This window comes from Juglans microcarpa x Juglans regia, chromosome 2D (genome assembly GCF_004785595.1).
Source record: "Juglans microcarpa x Juglans regia isolate MS1-56 chromosome 2D, Jm3101_v1.0, whole genome shotgun sequence".
Taxonomy (NCBI): domain Eukaryota; kingdom Viridiplantae; phylum Streptophyta; class Magnoliopsida; order Fagales; family Juglandaceae; genus Juglans; species Juglans microcarpa x Juglans regia.
In genome coordinates this window covers 41,389,464-41,412,476 of record NC_054596.1, presented here as the reverse complement: position 1 = coordinate 41,412,476, position 23,013 = coordinate 41,389,464, and the positions used below count along the sequence as shown (strand labels likewise).

General features: G+C 38.0%; 2 protein-coding genes across 2 annotated transcripts; one reads left to right on the top strand and one right to left on the bottom strand.

Moving 5' to 3' along the window:
* Positions 1 to 1,324: 1,324 nt before the first annotated feature.
* LOC121250222 (patellin-4-like) lies at positions 1,325 to 3,168 on the top strand. Its single transcript, XM_041149253.1, has 4 exons — positions 1,325 to 2,137; positions 2,253 to 2,377; positions 2,528 to 2,669; positions 2,801 to 3,168. The coding sequence occupies exons 1-4, from the start codon at positions 1,325 to 1,327 to the stop codon at positions 3,068 to 3,070; spliced, it is 1,350 nt and encodes a 449-aa protein (XP_041005187.1). The 3' UTR covers positions 3,071 to 3,168.
* Positions 3,169 to 20,458: 17,290 nt separating this feature from the next.
* On the bottom strand, positions 20,459 to 22,582 carry LOC121249817 (11S globulin). The gene is made up of 4 exons (XM_041148621.1): positions 22,225 to 22,582; positions 21,822 to 22,090; positions 21,173 to 21,727; positions 20,459 to 21,074 (listed from the first exon to the last, which is right to left on the bottom strand). Exons 1-4 carry the CDS (start codon positions 22,520 to 22,522, stop codon positions 20,670 to 20,672), a joined length of 1,527 nt encoding a protein of 508 aa, XP_041004555.1. The 5' UTR covers positions 22,523 to 22,582; the 3' UTR covers positions 20,459 to 20,669.
* Positions 22,583 to 23,013: the final 431 nt, after the last annotated feature.

The following is a 23,013-nucleotide window of genomic DNA, read 5'->3' as shown; positions in this document are numbered from 1 at the left end:
TCTCGAACCACCTCCCATGTTTTCTGGACCTTGTTCATGGCTTTTGAACTGTATCTTGATTTGGAGATTCTCGAACGCACTTGACAGGGGAAGAAAAGGCTTATGCGCCCCACAAATGAATCGGAAGAGGAACCAAAACACAATTGTTTTTGAAATTTCACTTCTTGGTTGGTTCTTGCTTCCTCCAGAGCTGGTTCAAGTATACATTATGTAAATTCTGCGAAAGCTCCAGCAGCATGCAAGCTTCAAGCTCAAGGAAGAAAAGGTTTGCTTCTTCTTGGCATATCCTTGGGTTCTTTTACGACTCTAGGTTTTGTCTGAGCCGTGTTGTGTGGCAGCTGAAGCCCCTTAGGATAGCGCTTACTCATGCTATAATCATAGATTTTCTTTCTATTAACAAACCTCCAGCAAAATCTGATCTTATTCTTTTTTCTCACTTAACCATAATTCAGCGTTGATATTTCAGATAAACAAAAAAAACTGGGTGACGAAAATAGTTTATTTCATGCCTTAAATATTCAAGTTTAAGCTCAGTACAGTGTTCATAACACACTTGGTAGTCTTCAGCTCGTTGTTGTAGGATCCTTTTGTTATCTACCCTATCATTTCAGTGGTTTGTAGCAACACCTTTTATAATTTCGCCACAATCTTGCATAAATAATCGTGAAAAAGGAGTATTTTCATTGCTGCCGAAGTATAGAAAATGGAATTTGCAATATCATCGTTAAGAGACTTGAAGAACCAAACCCCCAAGTTTTTTGGATTTTCATTATGATACTTATGCTAATGGATCTTAGTGCATAATGCAGTACTAAATGATTGATGCATAATGATGTATGAAATGATCGGTATATAGGAATCTAATTTTTAGGGAAATAAAATATAGAAAAAAAAAAAAAAAGAATGCAAAAAGTTAAGAGGAAACATCATTCATTAAAGAAAGAGCATCTGTAAAGTGCACTATTTTCTATCTTCCCATTTATTGCAGCCACTGAAATCATATCTGTGAACTGTGAAAACACATACTTTTTCAAAGGAGAGTCGAACGATTCCGTGCAAAACTAACCGTCAGTTACTGCCTTCAAACTCCATACCCTAAATTTGGCACCTGACAACCAACGATTGGCGTTTGAAAAACCCATCCCAGATGAGTCAAAACTGGTTTTCTTGAAATAGCAAAGGATAATCTCATGCAAAAAGTCTCTCCCCTGTATCTCTCTCTCCAATATTGGATGTGAGCACCTCTGAGCTCCAGTTTCCGGCGAGTCACCTATTCTCAGGTACCCGGAATTCTGCACAAGGAGGAGCTCCACATCAACCAACAATGGCGGGGAAGAAAGAGACGAGGCACAATGAGAATGAACATGAGAAAGCCCAAAATGGAAGTGGGAATAATGATCATGATGATCAGACTGAAAATTTGAACAGCCACATACGCCAAGAAACTGATCAAGAAGATGAAAGCACTTGTGCTGCTGAAATGAAGAGCAAGAAGAAGAATGAGTTACTGCAGTTCCGTCTCAAGGTCGAGGACGCGATTATTGGGAATTATCTTCTTGGCAAACCGGGCAGGAATCCTTCAGCTACGCAAGCAAACTCGAAGACAAAAGAACAGCCAAGAGATGTTACCATTTGGGGTGTGCCTTTATTGCCAAGTAAAGGTCATGCAGGGACCGATTTTGTGCTCTTGAAATTCTTGAGAGCCAGAGATTTCAAGGTTCAGGACGCTTTTGAGATGCTCCGTAAGACGCTTCGATGGCGGAAGGAATTCAAGATTGATGGAATACTTGAAGAGAAGTTGGGTTCTGACCTCGAAAATATTACTTACTTCAAAAGCAGAGACAGGGAGGGCCACCCTTTGTGTTACGTTATGTATGGAGCTCTCCAGGACAAGGAATTGTGCAAGAAAGCGTTTGGGACGGAAGAGAAGTGCAGGAAGTTTCTGAGGTGGAACATGAAAAACATGGAGAAGGGAATCAAGAAGCTGTCCTTCAGCAACGGAGGCCGTGCGGACTCCATTGTGTATATCGTAGATTTAAAGAATTTTCAAGGACCAGGAATGGAAGAGGTTCGTTCTATTAACAAGAAATTCATGATGCTGATTGCAGACTATTATCCTGAGATCATTCACAAATTTGTAAGTGACTATATATATATAGTAATTTATTCCGATCAAGGATTATTAATTAATATTTGCCTAATATATATTAATATCGAGTCATTGATTAATTAATTAATTATGCCGTGTGCAGATTGTTATAAACGTACCATTTTGGTACTATGCATCCCATTTGCTGCTTTTACGGTCCATGAGTCGGAGAGACAAGAAAAATTTCATCTTTGCAAGTACAGCAAGAGTTCCAAAGACCCTTCTCAAGTAAGCATACTAACTATATACGTACACTTTTCCATAATAGATTTTTTATTTTTATTTTTTTTGAATAAAACCTCAGATTATTTCATTAAGAAAACAAATAATCGTATCCAAGTTTGCTTAAAATTAAACCATATATATGATCATGATCAGGTTTATAGCCCCAGAAAATCTTCCAGTCGAATATGGTGGCCTCAAGAGAGAGAACGATGAGGACTTCACTCCTGCAGAGAAGGCTTCAGAGCTTATAATTAGAGGAACTTCAAATACGCATATCGAGTTTCCAGTCACTGAGGTACATAAACTACTTAAAACAAGAAATTTTTGAAGATTCCGATCGATGACTACTTCTTAGTTATTTTGCTTTGATGATCTCTCTGATCGATCATTACTTTTTGGTTGGTTTTGGGTTGTGTTGTGTTTTAGGCCGGGGTGACAATGGTGTGGGATGTGACTGTAGTCAGAGGGGATGTGTCCTACAAGGAGGAATTCATTCCAAACGATGAAGGCTCGTACAATATCTTGGTCCAAAATCGAAAGAAAATGGGAGAGACTGTTAGAAACTCCTTCTACATCAGTGAACCTGGCAGAATTGTGATAACCATTGACAATGACACCTTCAAGAAGAAGAGAGTCTTCTACAGATCTAAAACCAAACCCACGAATATCCCTAGCTATGTACGACTTCTCGAGTAGGATCTAGCTAGCTTCCATGCACATCTGTTATACATGTCGACATATGTTCTTTCTGTGAACTGGGTTAATGTAAATTAATAGAGGAATTAAAAATGTTACTCGATCTTGGGTTTATCTCATATACATATCATGTTCTTCCTATATTTTATTGTCCTATTACGTACTCATGTTAAGCTTAATTGATTGTAAATCTCAGTCTTCTTGTCATCTAGGATTTGAAAGGAAAACGAAGTTGTACGTTGGTATAGTTTCCTACTGCCAAAGAAAACAGAGTGAGACCTATGCCAAAAGTGACAAGCAAGAAATACCTCTATTGATGATCAAGTCAAGGTCATGTTTTATATATGAGTAATGTCAGGTACAAGTTTCAAATAGACAAGTATCACACATGACTTTTGTTAAAAAGTGGATTCCACTAAAAATAAACAGTATTTTTTTTAAAGATGATGTCTACTTTCTTACAAAGTCCGCGAGGCTTGTCTATTTGGAGGTTGTACAAATTATTTTTGTTTATATATATGCATCGAGTGAGATCCTTCTGCCTTGTTTAGTGGTATTTATATTAGAGCCATGAATGTTGTGAGGGGGGTGATGTCGGATTGGATAAAGATTGTTCTGACGGCTAGTTAATCAATAAAAATTAGAGATTGATTAGATTGAGAAAATTTACAATACAGAGAGAAAACTTTGAAAAATATGATAAAATTCTAAAATTATTTTATGAAGCCCACAAACCAGGCTTAAATAGTTTCAAAATTCGAAATTATAAAGATTAAAAAGGAAAAATCTAAATTATTGCATAAAAATGAAATACGTAAATCCTAAAAAAAAAACACTACCAAATCTAAAACTTGAAACTAAATATTTTCTAACAAGTAAAAAATGAACATAACTAGATGATTTTTTTTTTTTTGGGAGGGGGGGGATTGATAGTTTCCAATTCAATGAATATTAAGCTTTTCTTGCCATAGTTGAACAGATTTACCCTCTTAAGGTAGTTTAACACAATCAACATAGAATTTGGACCGGATACCCCATATCAATTTAGATTTACATTATTTTCACCAGGTTGGAGAGAATTCGTCCTCGAATTCTAAACTTTCTTATTTCAATTTCTTGGATGTCCAATTAAACCAATCTTTCTTTTCTTTTGTAGTATCATCTCAGTGATCATGAAAAAACTAAAATTAATTTGGTTGGCTTGAAATAAAGTAATATTGATCATCTCATACTCCAAAATTAAATTTTCTTCCCACATCTCAAATCCTACAACAATATTTTGCATAAGAGAATTTGAAAAAAAAAAATACTCAACTATAAGAAAATCAACATAATTAATTGTCTTAAAAGTTGTTTCATCTCTAGACTTCAAACTTTCACCACCATCTTCTTTTTAAAAAATTTCCATTTTTTCAATAAAAACAGTTACCTTCTCCATTAGGTTATCTTCATTAATATATATATATATATATATATATATATATATATATATGCATAGAGTTCCACTTTATGGAAGAATGTTTCTCCTCAAAATCTTCTTCCTCTGAGTAGTAAATCCACTCAACTTCTTGCAACAAATCACCGAAAACTTTAGCTTGCAGAGTACCAAGAAATTTTAGTAAATCAACTCTGAAACCAAGGTCTTCATGTTGTTCCTCCCAACAACTGTACTTTCAAAATAAAGCACAATTGTGATACATGATTTCAAACTTAGAGAGTTAGAATCATGGTCATTCATTTGATGCTCCAGGTTCTGCGCTTATGTTGGGTTAATTCTGCTATCTATCTTTGCAAATCTGTAATCATCACATCCTGTAAGTTACGATCATGATCATGAGAGGCTTCCTTATTTGAAACATACCCACACCGACCATGACCTCTACCACCAGCCATAAAAACTGATAATAAATCATTGCAGGAAAACACTAAAGTTATGATGCCAACCGGTGCCAAACAAGATAAGGATTATTCTGACAGTTAGTTAATCAACAAAAACTAGGAAATGAGATTGAGAAAAGATGCAGCACATAGAGAAAAATCTAAAAAATATTGATTAATAATAAAATTCAAAATTATTTTATGAAGCCCACAAATTGGGCTTAAATAGCTTCAAAATTTAAAATTATGAAGATTTTTTCAAAAAGGAAAAGTCTAAATTATTGCATAAAAATTAAATACGTAAATAAACAAAAATCCTGCAAAAATTTTAGTTAGAATTGAAATCAGAATACTTCAAAACTTGAAATTAAATATTTACTAATAAGACAAAAATGAACGTAAATAGATGATTTAGAAGAAAAATACAACAACATATATTTCCCAATCCAATGAAAATCAAGATTTTCTTGCTATATTTGCATAGATTAGCCTCTTAAGGTACTTTAGCACAATCAATGTAGAATCTGAACCGAATACCCATATCAATTTAGATTTGCATCAAAGAGATTTTGTCACGTTGCTATTAAGTATCTACATTTAATACAAGTCATGTCGTCAGATGCATTGAATGTACATTGGGCTTACGTGTTTTTTTCCCCCTCCTCTAATCAAGCATTATATTAATTATAAGGAAATCAAAATACAAAGTGTTCAAGGTGGATCCTTTCCACTATCTAGATTAAGAAAAGATCTAGTTAAAATATCTAAAGGTATGCATCCAAAAGTTAGATTGGTTGCTGCCCATTGCGCCGCTGAGTGCGCACATCGATTTTGAGATTGATGAATTTTGGCTACTTTCCATGCCTGGTGATGACAAAAGATTTGTTGAATGTCCTTAATGATTGGGGAGATTTGCCAATGCAGGGTCGTGTCTGTGCTTTCTATAGCAGTGATGATTAATTGAGCGTTGCCTCCAATTATTGCTAGTATTTGCTGATGTTGTGATGCCATTTTGGAGGCTAAGAGTGCTACTGAAGTTTCAGCAATCAAGGGATTTGTTGTTGGAATTTTTTTTGCTTTAATCTCCAGGATTGCTCCATTATGATCTCTACATATTGCTATTGTTGTAGAGAATGAGTCTCTAACTGTGGCGTCAAAGGAGAAGCTTTTGAAATTTTGTGGTGGTGGTTTCCAGACAACATCTTGACTTTTTTTTTCTTTCCTTCCCGTGCTTGTTTGTATTTTTGGTAGATCTGGTTTAATCTATTTGTTGTTGTCTCTAGAGAGAGTGTGGAGTGATTATGGACTATATCGTTTCTTTGCCTCTAAATGAAGTCCATGATAATCACTCCAAATAATTGGAAATTGTGCTTCTCTGTTTCCCCTAGTCCCAATTCGTTTTCCGGATGCAAAATCATTTTTATCCAATTTGAAACAGACTGTATTGGCAGACTTGCTAGATTTAATGGCCAAGAGCTTTGCTGCCATAAAATTTGATTTATTGGACAATCGATGAAGAGATGCAGTGAGGTTTCTTCCGCCAGGTTACATAATGGGCATTCTTCAGATACAAGCTGGGGAATGACTTCACTTACCCTTGCTTTGGTAGGGAGGATGTTTCAAACTATAAAGGATTAAGTTGAGTTGTATTTTGATTTCTTGCCACTATATGATAAGCTGTTTTAACTGAAAATTTCTCATTATGGCTCAGGGACCATATTATCTTGTCTTCCCTCTGAGAAATTGTTGGCAACATAATTTTTAGGATTTATGAGATGCTTTCTTGATCAAATAAATTCTTTATTTTTGAGATATCCCAAGACCTTGGGTAGCCTGTGATTATGTTTGAGACCTTTATAGAAGGGTGGATCTTGTTCATTTCTTAGATTGGCTTTGGTTTGAAATTTTCCATAGAGGGGATCCATGGTTCTGACCAGACATTAACAGAAATTCCATTATTTATTTGGTAGCATCTTCCTTGTTTAAGAAGATCTCTTGTCTGGATAACTCCTTTCCATAAACTAGAATCAGATGGCTTCGGTATTATATTCCAAAAATCCCTTCGCTTGAGGTATTTTGCCGAGAGTAGAGAGTGCCATAATCCATTCCGCCTTTCACTCATTTCCTATCTTGTCTTTGCTAATAAAGGCTGGTTCATATTTTCCATCAATCTGAGACCAAGCTCTCTAGATTGTTTTGGTTGGCATATTAATTTCTATGATTTTAAAGTCATATTGTGGGTTTTATCTCTTGGAAATCCCTACCAAAAATTTTTGAAGCTGCTGTCGAGGGTCTTACATATCGCTTTTGGTAGTTGGAATGAATTCATGTAATAAGATGAGATAGTAGTACTTGCAACTATTCTAACTAGCATTGTTCTCCCTACTTTTGATAATAACTTTAACTTCCATCCTTCCATTTTTTTTTTCTACTTTAGCTAGCATTTCTTTATAGTTCTCCTATTTGTTCTTGCTGAAGGATGTTGGAAGGCCCAAGTATTTTATTTTTGCCGAAGAAGCTTTAAAAGGGAGCCACTGTGTGATGATCGACTTGGACACTGAACAAGTATTTCTCGTGATGAATATGAATGATTTACTCAAATTGATTTTTTGTCCCGACCATTGCTGATATTTTTCTAGACTTTCAGAAATTACTTTGACATTTTTTTAGTTGATTTGGCAAAAATGATCGTGTCATCCACAAAGAGCAAGTGTGAGATTGGCGGGCTATCTCTGCTGATTTTTATTCCTTCAAGTGACTCTTGCGCTTCAGCTTTTAACAATATTCTTGATAGTGTTTCTGTGATCAGTATGAAGAGAAAAAGAGAGATTGGGTCTCCTTGTTGTAGCACTTTTTGCGCTTTAAAAAATCCTTTTGGAGAGCCATTTATTATGATGGAGAAGGTTGCAATTGTGACACATTCCTTTATCAGATTAATCCATATTTGATTGTATCCCAATACCTCCATTATCTTGAAGAGAAAATCCCATTCAACCAAGTCAAAAACTGTTTCCTTATCAAGCTTGATGGCCATTAATCCTTTTTGTCTTGTTTTCTTTTTGAGGTGGTGGATTCATGGGCAATTATGGTATTTTCCTTTATGTTGCGGCCCGGAACAAAAGCTGTTTGAAGAGGATAGATTATATTGGCTAGTGTGGATTTGAAACGATTTGCCAATATTTTTGTGATGATTTTACAGATGACATTTGTGAGGCTGATTGGACGATATTGGCTTGGGATATTTGGAATCTAAATTTTTGGGATGAGTGCTATATTGGTATGATTCATTTGCCTCAATAATTTGCCACTTCTGAAAAAATTATGAACAGTTTTAATGACCTCTTTTTTTATGATACTCCAATAATGTCCATAAAAGAGTGTTGTCATTCCATCTGGACCTGGCGCTGTATGGTTTGGGATTTGTTTTAGCGCCCCAAATATTTCTTCTTCACTTGGCACGACATTTAGTAGCTCATTTTCTTAATCTGAGATTTGCTTCTCAAAGAGGTTGTCTAGTTGTTCCGGAATTTGCAGGTTGGAAGAAGTGTATATTGTTCTAAAATAATTAATAAAAGAGGATTCAATAACAGTTGGGTCCATGGACCAGTTACCTGGTCCCAATTTGATGGAGTCTATCACATTGCTTCTTCTCCGGATTGTTGTTGAAATGTGAAAAATTTTTGTGTTGAGATCCGAGGATGTAAGCTAGGCAATTCTTGATTTTGTCGCCATAAGATTTCTTCATTTTCTTTTTTTTTTTGGAGCCTATGTTGCAAGAGCTTATCTTTTTCTTGATCATATGAATATATGGCATGGCTTTGTATCTCAAGTAGTTCTCTTTCAATTTCCTGTATATTGTTCTGAATTTACCCAAAATGATTTTTATTCCATAGCTTGAGAGCCTCCTTTGTTGATTTGATTTTTTTTTGCATAGTACATAGGCTGGGTTGCCCTGGAAGTTTTTGTTCCATGCTTATTTGATGATGTTGTGACTGAGAGGTTCATGGATCCAAAATTCTTCAAATTTAAAAGATGAAGCTCGTCGGTGATTAGCTGTTGTGTATAATAGAAGAGGATGGTGATCCAAGGGTGATGAAGCTAGATGTTCCAGTGTAGCATCTAAAAAAAATAATCTTCATTCTTGATTTGCAATTGCTCCGTCTAATCTTTATCTGATGAGTGCCTTTCCATGCCTGTTGGTTGTCCATGTGAATGTTGGGCATGTGTATCCTATGTCAATGAGTCTATTTTTTTCTATTAAAGATTTGAGTCCACCATTTTGATTGATGGGAACTGGGCACCCTCCATTCTTCTTTGATTCATTTAGGAGATCATTAAAATCTCCCATGCATATCCACAGCCCTAGAAATGCTTGGTATATTGAATCCAGATGAGACCAAAAATTTGCTTTGTATTTCCATTGAGTTGCGCATAAACATAGGTAATTAAGCAGGGATGATATGGAGGATCTGAGTAAACTAAAATTGAAATAGCATTCATATTTATATGCACATGTTCTAATTTTACACCCTGACGCCACATGAGTAAAAGAACCCTTTTTTTTACCAAAAGCTGGATAGTTAACAAAATGATGGAAACCTATGCTATTTACAATAGATATGATGCGTTGTTCCGACACCAAGGTTTTCGAAAAAAAGATGACATCCGGGTTATATTTCCTAATATTGGCCCTTAAATTTCTGATTGCCTGGGGTCGGGCTAATTCTCGATAATTCCAAGCCATTGTCTTCATTCAGAGGGGGGAAGTGTTTTGAAGCTCGCCTCTTTTGCTTGTTTGGACTTTTCTAGAGTTGGAGGTGAAAGTGACAGTGTGCTATAAGGGGACATGCGGGTCTTCCCTTTGAGTTTTTGTATTTTGCCTTTTGAACTGGACTGCATTTCCAACAGAGTAAGAACCGGTGTGGACTTTTCACTTCCATCAATTTGACCCTCATTGGCTGTGGTTATAGCCTTTATTTTCATTGATGTTTGAAATTTTTTCTTTGGGGGTTGAGAGACTTCAGTAACTGTTAAGGCTTTCTGTCTTATGGATGGAAGAGTTCTGGGGTCAGCTGACGTGGGTGAGGCCGGTTGGGAGTTTAGCTAGGTTAGTTTTGTGGTTATTTGCGGTAGGGATGATGGGAGGTCTGATGGTGAAAAAAGATTTGTGATGGACACTTGGGTTGAGAAATCTTCAGGGTCTATTGGTTTGGTGGGGTTGGGTTTTAGATTTAGATTTTTGTTTGGTTTCTAAGTTGGGCTGTTGGGATTTGGGTTTTGATTTGGATTTGTTTTCTGGGATGGGCTACCTATTATTAGGTTGGTTTTTCTTGAGATGGAAAAAAATTGCAATTGGGCTTGATTGGCTTAATTCAGAAGATAGGCCTGGTTGAGTTTCTATCAATATAAGGGATGGGCCTAATGGACAGAGAGTTATGGGCTTAACAAAGAAATTTCTTTTTTCCTTTCCATCTATTTAAAAAGGCCTATGCTTAATAAGAGAAGCTGACAATAGATTGGGCTCCGATGCCTTTGACCCATGTTTTTCTTGATGAGCTTTAAAACCCTGCATGGCTGAATAGATTTGTCCTTATTGTGCTTTCCGTAGAGTATATCTTCTAGCCGAAAATGATGTGCTTCTTGATGTGAGATTAGATCCTCCGTGATGCACCGTTTCCATCCTATCAGCAAAATTAATTCTTGTTTCATTGCTGAAAGATAGAATTTACTGCTAATTGTTGGGTTCGGCTGAGTGGAGGCAGGGGTTGGTTCCACAGTGATTAAATTAATTTTTCTTGGTGATGTCGAGTTTAATGCTGCCGGGTTATTGTAGTTGAACTGTGAGCTCGAGTTGGGCGATGCCGGAAGAGACGAAATCAAAGGTTGTTCCTAGTGCAGCTTCGGCGACGGAAAAAAATGGTGAAGCTCGGGCAGCCCAATTGCAAATTGCTCTCTGTTGCTAGAGGTAAGCTTGTTCTGATTTATGATTGAGAAGTTGCTGCTTCTGTGTTGTTGGTTTAATGAAATCTGAAGCTCTTTTCCTTTTTTGCCTCTATCTTGAGAGTCGAATGCTTGTGTGTATTTATTAGAAAAATGCCCTTCCGAGTCTTGCATGTCTTGTGTTTGATGAAAAGACTAGAGTGGTGATTGAGTTTGCGGTTTTGGCTCTTGGCCATGGTCTGAAACTAAGTTTTGTGGGTGAGGATTTCATATTGTTGCAGAAAATTGTAGCAAAAGTCAGAAAGTCTTTCATATTTAAAGGAGACCCAAGTCTCATGATTTCCAAATCTTGGTAGTATAAAACCTTGTTGTAGAGGATTTGTGATGTCGATTTCTACCTTGAGTTTGATGAATTTCCTGTATGCTATTCCTATAAATGGGGTTTTCCTCAACCTTTATCAGTTTTTCTAAAGCTTTTCCAATTTTAATGGCATTTTCTAGGGTCATATGATCCAATGGTAGTCCATGTATTTGGTCATTGAAGACTAAGTGCTTTAAACTGATTTCTTGTAGTGTTGACCCAGGAGACCAAGGCTTAAGGATTAGGAGATGAACTTTGAAATTCCAAGGGGCTTGATTGAGGACTCTGAGTTTGTATTGAGAAGATTGAAAGTGAATATGAACATGTTGCCTTCTAGATCTTCAATAAGGAATTTTTGGATGAAGTTCCATGCTGCCTTGATGCTTGAATGGACTGCAAATTTGTTTAGAGGTATGTCAGCAACTAGCCTACCTACCAGCATTGAGTCTGATATATTTTGTGTTGTTTCTGGTGCAAGTTCAAAGTTTAAGTCTTGCCATGACAATGCTTCGATTTGGGTGATGAGAGATTCCATGTCCATTATTAATGCCTATAATTGGTCTTTACCAGTCCTTGTTTGACGTTGAAATTAAAGGGAGGATTTTTCTGGCTTGTATGAGTAGCGTGGAAGGCACTAAAGTGTACAGAGAGACTCTAGTAAGGGATAGTAGTTTGGAATTTTTTAGAAGAGTGTGACTCCATTGGGCTTATATTGTTAATTCATTGCCATTAGGTGATAGAGGTTGGCACCACATGAAAAAAGTTTGTCATATTAATTTTGCAAGGAAAATGATAGTACGACTTCTAAATGTGTCCACTTGTGTATTTTAATTTTTTTCTTAATGGTTAATGATGTTTAAAAAATACTTAAAAGAAAAAAAAATCATTTACGCTAGATGTATGCATATTTGGTATGTACATTTGGTGTGTATCCATTTCGCAATATTGTATGCTCCCTTCACATTTAATGTTAGTTTCCTCTGATGTCACTACAACAAATATTGATTTTTTTTTTCTGGAGTGATAGTCTTGGGAAAAAGTATATCCTTAGTAAAAAAAAATTTTGGCATCAATTTGTTTCGTGGGAGACTTGTGGCATATAATTGGTGAAGAAAAAGAAAGAATCTTTTTTCACAAAACTATCAATTCATGAGAAAAGCTTTCTTTTCCGCGACATCCGTGGTGGTTAAAACTTTTTTTTTTCTTCGTGGCAAATAAGGTTGGTATGATGTGGTAGGAAATAACATCATTGTCTATAGGAAGAGGATGTGCCTAAAAGTGTTTACCCATGATATATCTTCGTGGAAAAAAGTATTTCCGATCAAATAATTTTATGAGAAATATATATATTCCACAAATTATTTTGTTGGAAATACTTATTTACGAAGAAATCTTATCGCAAGAAATAATCACTGTAGGGAAAAAAATGTATTTGCCACGAGTTGCATTCATGGCAAATGCTAAGAGATTTTAGAAAAGAAAAACTGTAAAATAAAAAATGAGACTGAGCCAAAAATAATCATAACAAATAATCTAATAATGGCTAAAATAAATATATCTGAACTTTAGAGATTCAAATTCACGCTTGTAATAATTTAAAAATAAAACATGTAAAATTTTGGTAATATTCACAATAAAAACTTCTAATGAAAACCAAAGAGAGGAAGCTGTCTATACAATTTATACACATACACCACACAACTACAAATTTTATACGTTACAATTTATGGCTCCACAAAATCACAACCATACAATCCATTCAAGCACTCATTTAGTTTTACAAGCTTCATCCATACCCAATACATTTAATATACACAAATTTATCTATTAAACCAACATCATCATCATACTTTATAAACTCACTACAACTCAATCACTTAATCCCAACACTACAAAACAATTCATCTTCATCCCAACTCCATTCCATGCTTAAACATCAACACAAGTGAAGCCACTCCATTCCATCAACTCCATTGCAATCCAAATAGGCTATCGCCCAACCAACAAACCAAAACAAAATCCATTTTAGAACCATAAAGTATTGCACATATATGATTGCTTCTAATCAATACAACCAAATTAAACATTCATAAAAACAAAAATATGAAAGAGAAGTGCAATGCATAAAATAGTGAGGCATGGTTTAAAAAGAAATACCAACATAGATAGAAAGAGAATAGAAATAGAAATATTAAGTATTCAAGATTTAACATAAAAACACCTATGAAAACATATGATGCTTATTTTATTAGATACAAAATGCAAGGTACTTGTCTGATTGAACAAAAAAGGGTTTTAATTTATTTATCACTTGAGCCCAACCTAAATTCATCACACAATCCATTGTTCATGCATAATACACTTAACATATTCAAATATGTCAAATTCTTGGACCTCATGGTCCTCATATAAATTCCAATCTATAAATCATTGTACTTATGTAAAATCTAACCAACTCTTCAACTAAATCAATATACGCATATAAATTAAATCCATTATCCATTTAAACTCAATATCCAACAAACCCAAATAATTACATAGCTTCACAAATCTCAAACTGATAGAATGATGAACATATACATGGTTTCCAATATTCAATAGTCGATTCAATACATAACACACTTGACTACTTAGCACCAAATTCACAAATTCCTCTACACACTTTCATATACATAATTCAACTAATAAAACATACAACATGCTTGCTGCCTATGTAATTTAATCTAGCAAAATTACACATATTTCATCGATCTAGCACTTGAGTTCAACACAAACTCATTACACAACAATATCCATAAGTTTACACAACAATATCCATTAATTCATTTATTTTTTTTCTGATTTTCAAAAAATATTGCAGCCAATTAAAGTTTTATAAAATTATTTTGGGCAAGGGGGGAGGGAAAAGATTCTATTCAACAAAGGTACATTTGCCAATCCAAAATTTGCGAGTTTTACGGATCCACTTGCATCCACCAATATGTTAGTGCACTTTATATCCCTTGGAAATTGAAGAGAAAAATAATTATTAGTAGGAAGTGAATCCACAAGTTATTCAAGTTATGGAAAGAAAGTCATTCGCCCCGTTCTAGTTCAAAGTGTGTATTGAGTACAAACCTCGACTGAGTTTTTGCATACCTACAATCATAGATTGTTGGTTGTTTGATTAGAAATCAATATTCATCTCAGTATTCTGCCATTGTTCTGTCATTTATTGGATGTGCAATGCATAGACGTATAAGAAAAACTATTATTACATATAGATTCAATAAAAAAAAAAAAAGCAACCATGTGACTGAAAATATGCTAATTTATGAAAAGCACAAGATATAACTCAATAAACCTAAGTAGTGTGTAGGCATATTAAGTTTTGAAAAATGTAAACTATTACAAACTGTGTAGAAACCAACATGAAAGATGAGTAAAACTCTTTTGGTGTTGTCTAATCGATTGTAAATGAAGCCAAGCCTACAAATGTTTAACATTTACCATTGACCTTTGATGTGCATATATCTGGTTGGATAGTGACTTATTACTTGAACAAGAAGTTGAGTTTTATGCAATTGTCGATTAGTTTCAAATATCTTTTGTTTAGCCATGACTTTCTTTGCTTAAAAGATAATCACATACATACTCTTTTAAATATGACATATCATGGGTGTATGATTTCATATAAATAACAACAAAAAGGTGGAGAGAGAGAGAGAGAGAGAGCTATAACAAACTAGGTTTTCAATTTCATCCCAGTTATAGCATTAACATATAATATGCCTCATTATTTTCTAAAGGTAAAACTTACAATATGAATGCCATACATAAAAATCTTGGTAGTGTCCAGTTAGTGGAGAATTGATATCCACTACACAGTACACTTTGCACAGCATAGTCCACAATACGACACAACACACTTCACAACTACGCCCATCACTTCACTTACACAACCATGACACACACTTCATATCACTTCACTACACAATGAACTCCACAAATACCACAACACTGTCCACAACCAACTTCGCAATAAAACTAACGAGGGAAAAGGGAGAGAGATGATACCATGGGTCGGGATGACTTGTTGCGTTGCTCACTATTTGACACGGCCCCGTGGCGTCGAAAGCCACTAGCTTGGGAGGTGACCGTTCCGTTGTGGTCACTGTCGTGTCCATGAAACAATGGCTATTTGGGTGGCTGGATCTAGGGTTTGGAAGGTTTCGTGGTGGCGGCAAGAGGTGGACCTTGGTCTCATCGTGGTGGTTGGGGACTGGCATGGTTGGGCATCGTGGCACTGGATGGTCGTGGAGGGAAAAGAGAAATGGGGGTGTTGATCTGTCGTGAGGGGTGCAATGGTTGTGGGTAGTGGCAAGTTGGTGGTTGATAGCTGATTTAGAGGAGCTACGGTGGCTCTTGGAGAACAAGAGGCAGCGATTGAGAAAAAACAAGGGGAGAGAGATCTGTGAGCCTTAGGGACTGGGGTTGGAACAACGATGGTCTATTGTGTGGAGGAGGCTCGTGGCAGTGGCTCGTGGTGCACGGCACCCCTAGCAGCGGCAGATATAAGGATCTTGAGAGAGAGAAAGAAGGAGCTACGGGGAGGAAGAGGGAAAGAGGGAAGATCTACATCAGGGTTGGGGGAGGACGTGGCTGGTGAGGCTCAACGATGGTGTCACGGATTGCTCGCGGTGGCATGATGGTGAGAAATTGAAGGAGGTAGAGCTACAAGCTTCGGGTTGGTTGCGGGAAAGAGAGAGAGGTGGGGGAAGGAGATCGGCATAGGGAAGGTTACCGGTGATTGGGCCTGGTGGTGGCGTAACAATGACTGCACTAAGTGAGGTTGCGCCGGGGGGGGGGGGGGGAGAGGTGATTGTGTTAGGGACCCCGGTCAGGACCCTAAACATTAGAGGGTCCGCGAGCTTACCTCACCTTGCGATGACCGGATGTGTCTTGCCAACTTGCATGGCCTTGCATGTATGATGGTAATGATGGGTTCCTAGGTTGATGAAGATTTGGTGTTTAGTGGTGAAATGATGATGATGATGATGACGATGAGTTCGAGTGATCTAAAGTGGTGATTTGGTGTGTTTGATGCAATATGAAATGGCTTGAAGGTTGTCCTTGATGTTGGGGCCACTTAGGGTTGGTATGGTGAAGTTGGGCTAGGGTTTTGGGTGGTGGCTAAGGAGGATTACGAAATTGGTAAGTGATGGACTAGGGTTGGAGTCTAGGATTGTTTGCTAGGGTTTGGAAGGTGTTTGAATGAGTCTAGGGTGGTTCCTTGACTTTAGGGGTTGGGTAAGGTAAGATGAGGAAGGTCTTTTGTGGGAATGAGTGATTCTAGGGATGTTCCTAGAATTATGGAATTGGAGATGGAAGATAGGATTTGAATATGGCTAGTGGATGAGGATCTTTGGTAGGATTTGGAAAGATGGAGATGAGTGAGCTATGATCCCCAAATTGTAGGAATTGGTTTAGGAATTGATTGGGTTTCGGTTTTGGAAACGGAAGAAGGATTTGAAAATGGTTGACTTGAGTGATTCTAGGAATTGAGAGAGTTTATGGATTGGATTTAGAAGATGAGATGAAGAGTCCTATAAGGTAGGAATTACCTTGTTGGACTCTAGGATTTTGCTAGGGTTTAGTTGGATGAAGGGATGCTAGGGTTAGGATTCCTAAAGTTTAGGAAATCATTATGGAAGGCTAGGGTTTCTAACTAGGGTAAGAGATGTGTATGAAATGATGGAGGCATTAGACTTTCGGCTAGGGCTAATGTGGATGGAGGAAAGCTAATTTTGGTAAGTGTCAAATATGGAATTATGGGATTGGAAAGATGGAGACTTAGGGAATTTCGGCTATGGCAATTGGTGGAATGTATAGAAAGTGGATTTGGTCTTAGATGACAAAGGAAATATGAAGACTTTATTTTTGGTGTTTATGGATATTTGGGAAATCAAAGGATATGAAAACTATGGCTTAGGATATGTTTGACAAGTGAGAAAATGCAATTAAAATATATGAACAACGAACAACTAGAAAAGATAAGAACAACAATGTCTTTTTGGATTTTTTAATAGATAATGGAAAACATGCAAAAGATTGACAAATGCATGAAATGAACATTGAATGAAAATAACAAGAGAATGATAAAATGAATCAACACCTATTCATGAATTGCAACGTGTTGAATAAAAAATAGATAATATACACCACATATTCACGAATTGCAAGGTGTTGAATAAAAAATAGATAATGGACAACACCTATTCACGAATTGCAAGGTGTTAATCCTCTCCTTGGGATTCATGAATTTCACCCAAAAGAGCCCAAGTGCAAAAGCACCGAAAGTGTTCTTCAAGAACACACCAAATCGTTTCACAAAGGAAAAATATCAAATTGTCCAAAGATATAAACTGAGATATACTAATGGTCATATTTATAGAGATTATAAAGTGGAAACCCCCAATAGGTCCCTTGAAATATAATAAAATAAATTAAATTAAAATAATAAAATAACATGGTTTTGGATGGGCCCCATGATGGCCCGTGGCTAGGTTGGCCATTGATGGCCTTGGTTGGCCCATGGGCATGACTAACATAGCTGGCATGCTTGCTGGCGTGTGGTTGGCATGGCCCAGGCAAGGGGCCTGGGTGCTGGGGCTATTGGGCTGCATGTAGGGGCTGTTGATAGCCTGGCATGGCCCAGACAAGGGGCCTGGGTGCTGGGAGTGTGGCTAGCAGGGCCCAGGCATGACCTGGGCGCTGGGGCTGCTACATAGGTACGCTGGCATGCTGCTGGGGTGTGATGGGCTAGGCGCATGGGGCTGCTGGCATGGCCACGTTGGGATGTTGCTGTTACTAATGGGCATGCATTGGGCTGCTGCACACTGGGCGTGCGCGCGTAGGGCATGTGCGTGTTGTGTTGCGCACGAGCTGTTGGCAAGGCTGTCACTAGCCTCGCTGAGCGTCTTGGGCTTGCCATGGCAGGGGCCATGGCATGCCTGCGGGGTTGTTAAGGGCATGCCATGGTAGGGCCATGGCATGCTTGTGGGGCTGTCTTGGGCATGTCATGGCAGGGGCCATGGCATGTCAGTGGGGCTATCCTGGACATGTCATGGCAAGGGCCATGGCATGCCTGTGGCATGTCTGTGGTGCTGACATGGGCTTGCTGATGCTGTTGGGCAGGTTGATGGGCGCTGGGCTGCAATTGGGTGCTTTGCTGGGCGTTGGGTTGCTACTGGGTGTGCCATGGCATGTCAGTGATAGTGTCAAGGAAAAAGAAATGAATAAGGGAAAAAGAAGGCATTTTCTTAAGGTTTTATTAGCTTTTGTAGCGGGTTATTATCACCGCAAAAGATAATAACCTCGCCGCAAAACTAATAGCCCACGAAACAAAAAATAAAAATAAAAATTAGGTAAGTTAATTTGCCGCAAAAACGTTTTTCCTCACAAGGTTTTACTTGTCAACTTGAACTCGTGGTAAAAGACTTGTTTTTTTTCCATAAACAGTTTTCATGTTATAAGCTAATTATAATTTGCCACCATAGTATATATTGGAAAAAAAATTCATAGAAAAAGACCATATTTATTGTAGTGTCTTTCTGCATTTGTTACTGTAAATCTTTCTCGGGTCTTGAGTGGTTCACTCCGGCCTCCTCTTCTAACTTACCCATTTTGCGCGCAAAGTTCATTGCCATCGATCGTCTCCTATCTAGCCTGTTTGCTATAAATTGCCTTGTCCAACGTCGACCGGCTTTAGTACTCCTCTTTGGTCGCCGTTCGGGCTTTATATTCATGACAGGCCTAGCTAGCCCAATTCCCCAAGAGAAGTGCTCAAGTCAATGGAAGGGATCGGATTTGATTTAATTTACATTTAGAGCCTGATTAGATTGATCCTTGAGGAAGAACTTCAATGCATTGAAATTTAAATGGTTGGCAGTTATTGTAATAGAACTCAGTTAGCAAGTTGAACAACAAATTAATAGTTCAAAATTATATTAATTAAGTGCCTAATTAAACTAGCTATATGGTATATAATTATATACTCCGGAGTACCTTAATTAGCTTGCATGCGGCTAGCTAGGCTATATATGGTTAGGCGATGGCAAATAATAATGCAAGTACTGATGCGCTCAATGGACATGACCTTGGTAATCTTCACGTACACGCGGCCTTCTCCAATATCTCAATCCTCGCTTTGGCCCAAGATGGTCATGCTCATGATGATGATCAGGATTTTTCACCATGCGCAGGACGATCCAATGCAATGCTTGATGAACCACGAGCAAGCTCTTTAACAGACTATAACGCGCGCGGCCTTGACACTCGTTCCCCGTGACCTCACATGCATGCATTCATGTTATCTGACACGATCACCTTTATCAATATGCATATCATGATCCTCACCAAGAATCAATATACTCTCGTGATCTCTTCACATGTGTGCAAATGATTAAATAAAACACTACATGCACGTGCATAGTTTTGATGAGTTTATGGATTCGTATTGTGAATTAGCACGTACGTACAGCTGATCCGCAACTACTTCATTGTCTTTTAGGAATTAAGTACTCTTTATTAATGGCGCTAATTTTGGTAGCTAGGACGCCTAATGCGATTCTTTCCGTTTGATTGAATGAGAACAAAGACACATGAAGTTTAAAGCACTACAAAAATTTAACCATACCCAGTCGCGCGTAGAGAACGACTTTTAATATCCTATATGAACTAGCTAGCTGATCAAAAAGTTACACGCAGTAATTAAATTACTGGGTTCATAATTAATGTTTTATAAAATCACTAGTGATCTTTTATTTCATCTCATTTAAATAGAGAAATTGTTTCGTCTCATGATCTTATCTCATTTTATCTTATCATTATAATTTTTTCATATTCTCATACAAAATATATATAATAAACAATTGATCACTTTGTTCAAATTTTAAAATAATAATAATATTAAAAAATAATATTTTTAATATTAACAATAATATTAAAAATATTTTAACACCTTAATTTCTGTCGACGTACGTACTATATATAGGCCAGAATGTCCCTCGTACGTACGTACACGTACGTACGAATTCCAATTACGCATGACTCTTGTCGACATAAGATAAAAATAACAAGATGGGATTTATATATATGGATTAATATAATAATATCATGCATGCGCATTAATATTATCGGAATGATCAAAAGAAGGAAAAAAAAAAAAATGCCAAAACAGCCTCAGAAAATTTATTAGCATAGATAAAGTACGTAGTACTAGCTGTTTACCTTATTGGATCCTCTCTTCGTACGTAGAAAGCCTTTATTATAATTAAGGCTTTTATTTTCTAGGCTAAGAGCCGAGCAACCAAAAAAAAAGAAAAAACTACGTGCCGCATGGCATGCATTACATTAGCTAGCTAGGCATTTTACATTATATTAAGCTTCCACCACCCTCCTGATGTCAGTCGAAGACCTTGACCTTGAGCGAGCCAGAAAGGTCTCCTGCCTGGAAAATTTGAGCCTCCTTGCATCCTCTCTTGGAATTTGGAAGGCGTTGGCCAGCACTTCCTCCGGTATGGCCCTGATAGCTGAAGTTCTGCCTGCAAGGGGACTAATCATCGCATTCTCATTTGTCTTGAACGCAACCCACTCGAAACCCTCGCTCGTTGCCCTTTTCACAACCCCGAAATTCTGTGGAATGGTCAAGAGCTGACCCTCTCTAAGGTCATCATCGAACACTGTCTGGCCTAAGTGGTCCACCACCTGAATTTCAGCACGACCCCTTATCGCGTAGACCACGCTGTGGGCATTCAGGTTCCAGTGTGGAACATACAGAGCATCCTGCATATATACATGTTTTTAAGATTAATTTTGTCAATATTTCAGTAACATTACTCCAAAACTAGCACGGAAACAGAGTAGAATATAGAGTTTATTACACTGTAGAGAGCTCCCCTCTCGGCACTGAGTTGCAGCCAGCGCAGGATTGGAAGGTTTTGGCTGTTGACAGTGCTGATGCGACCGGCTTGTTCGGTGTAAATGTCTGCGCGTGAAGGGTCGCCGATGTTCTCCCTCAACCTCAAGGTGCAGACAGTCTCCTCCAGCCCATTATCGAAACGTTCACCAGTACCTCGACTCTGGCGTCGCTCGCGTTCCCACTCTATCTCTCGTTGCCTTTCTCGCCTATCCTCGAGCTCCTGCTCCTCCCGTGACCATCGGGGCCTGATCACTTGAAGATTGCCTTCCACTCTCACTATGCTCCTCCTGTGGTCATGGTTGCTTTGAAGCCTTCTGGCCGTCTCAGTATCCACGTTGAAAGCGTCCGCCAAAAACTCTGCATCGAAGCCACTGAAGACATTGTTGCCTGAGCCCCTCTGTTGCTGGCCTGGCTCACCATGGCGTTGTTGATGTTGTTGCTGACGGCGGTGCTGCTCGTATTCCTGCTGCCCTTGTGGCCGAAATTCGTCGTCGGGGTTCCCAGCGAGGTAGAAATTCTATTGCCCACGTACGAAGCAACACAGTAATTACGTACGTCTATTATCCAAACACATTTTTAAAAATAGTTATGAGTGAATGCAAATTTCTTACTCTCGGGTTCTGGTCAAGCTGGTTGGCATTGTTGGTGGTGTCCATTAGAGCGACTGCAACTACTGGGGTATCTCCATCATTGTAGCACCAATGGGCTACTCCGGCCGGGAATGCGATTACGTCGCCCTCTCGGAAATGGCGAATCTTCTGGTGTCGGTCTCTTTGGAAGCTGGCTGATCTCAAGCTGGGGCGGATCCGGCTCTGTCCTTGTTGAGATTCTTCAAATGTTTCAGGACACCCAGGAAATAGAACCCCAGTTATACCCCTACCTGCATCATGTACACAAAATTGATCGATAATCATATATAGCCACATTATAGTTTACTTTCGCTGCTGCGAGTATATTGCGATAATTAGTGGGCATAATAAACATGGGGTGAGAGCTGGCTATTTCTGAATTCACCTTTGACAATGTAGAGGAGTTGAGGAGCATTGCTGTATTGGGGCAAGAGAAGACCATTGGGCTCAATGGTACGTCGAACAACGGCAACCCCAGCGCACTGGAATTGCTGGTTGTTGGGGTCCCAGGACTCGATCACACCGGCCTCAGCTTCAATTCGATTACTGGGTTCAAGGGCTACCAGCCTCTTGAGTTTGCACTCGCCAAATCGTGGTTGTTGCCGCCCGCCACTTTGAGCAAGGCAACCATTGACGAGCGCAACAAGGCATAGAGAAATTGATAGCAGGATGGGCTTCGCCATGGTGATAATGCGTATCTGGTGGGGGATGGCTGTTTTGAGTTTTGAGGTGATGAAATGGCAACTAGGAGACGATGGTATTTATAGGAGAGAACGGAAGGTTGAAAAGACACGCATGCATGCAGACTCATGTGGGGAAGGAATTAATCTTTCGCCATTCTTCACTTTGCATGTCAATCAGACCCTAGTTTCTTACACCTCATGATGTTTCTTGGGGCAAGTGGCTTTAGGGTTCAGAGAACGAAACGAAGTGACTTTATATATCCGGGATATTCTTCTTGCATATTAGTGATCAGTTCGACAAATTTTTATGGACTGAGCGTCGACGTTACTCATGTATTAAATAATTATATGACGTTTGTAAGTATTTTTCTCTCTTTAAGTTTGGATAATTACTATCTAATTAGGAAATTACTTGGGCCTGATTTTACCATTTATTTATTTATTTTTAGTTAATATTTTTAATAAATTTATGGTTTTTTTAATGTTTAAAG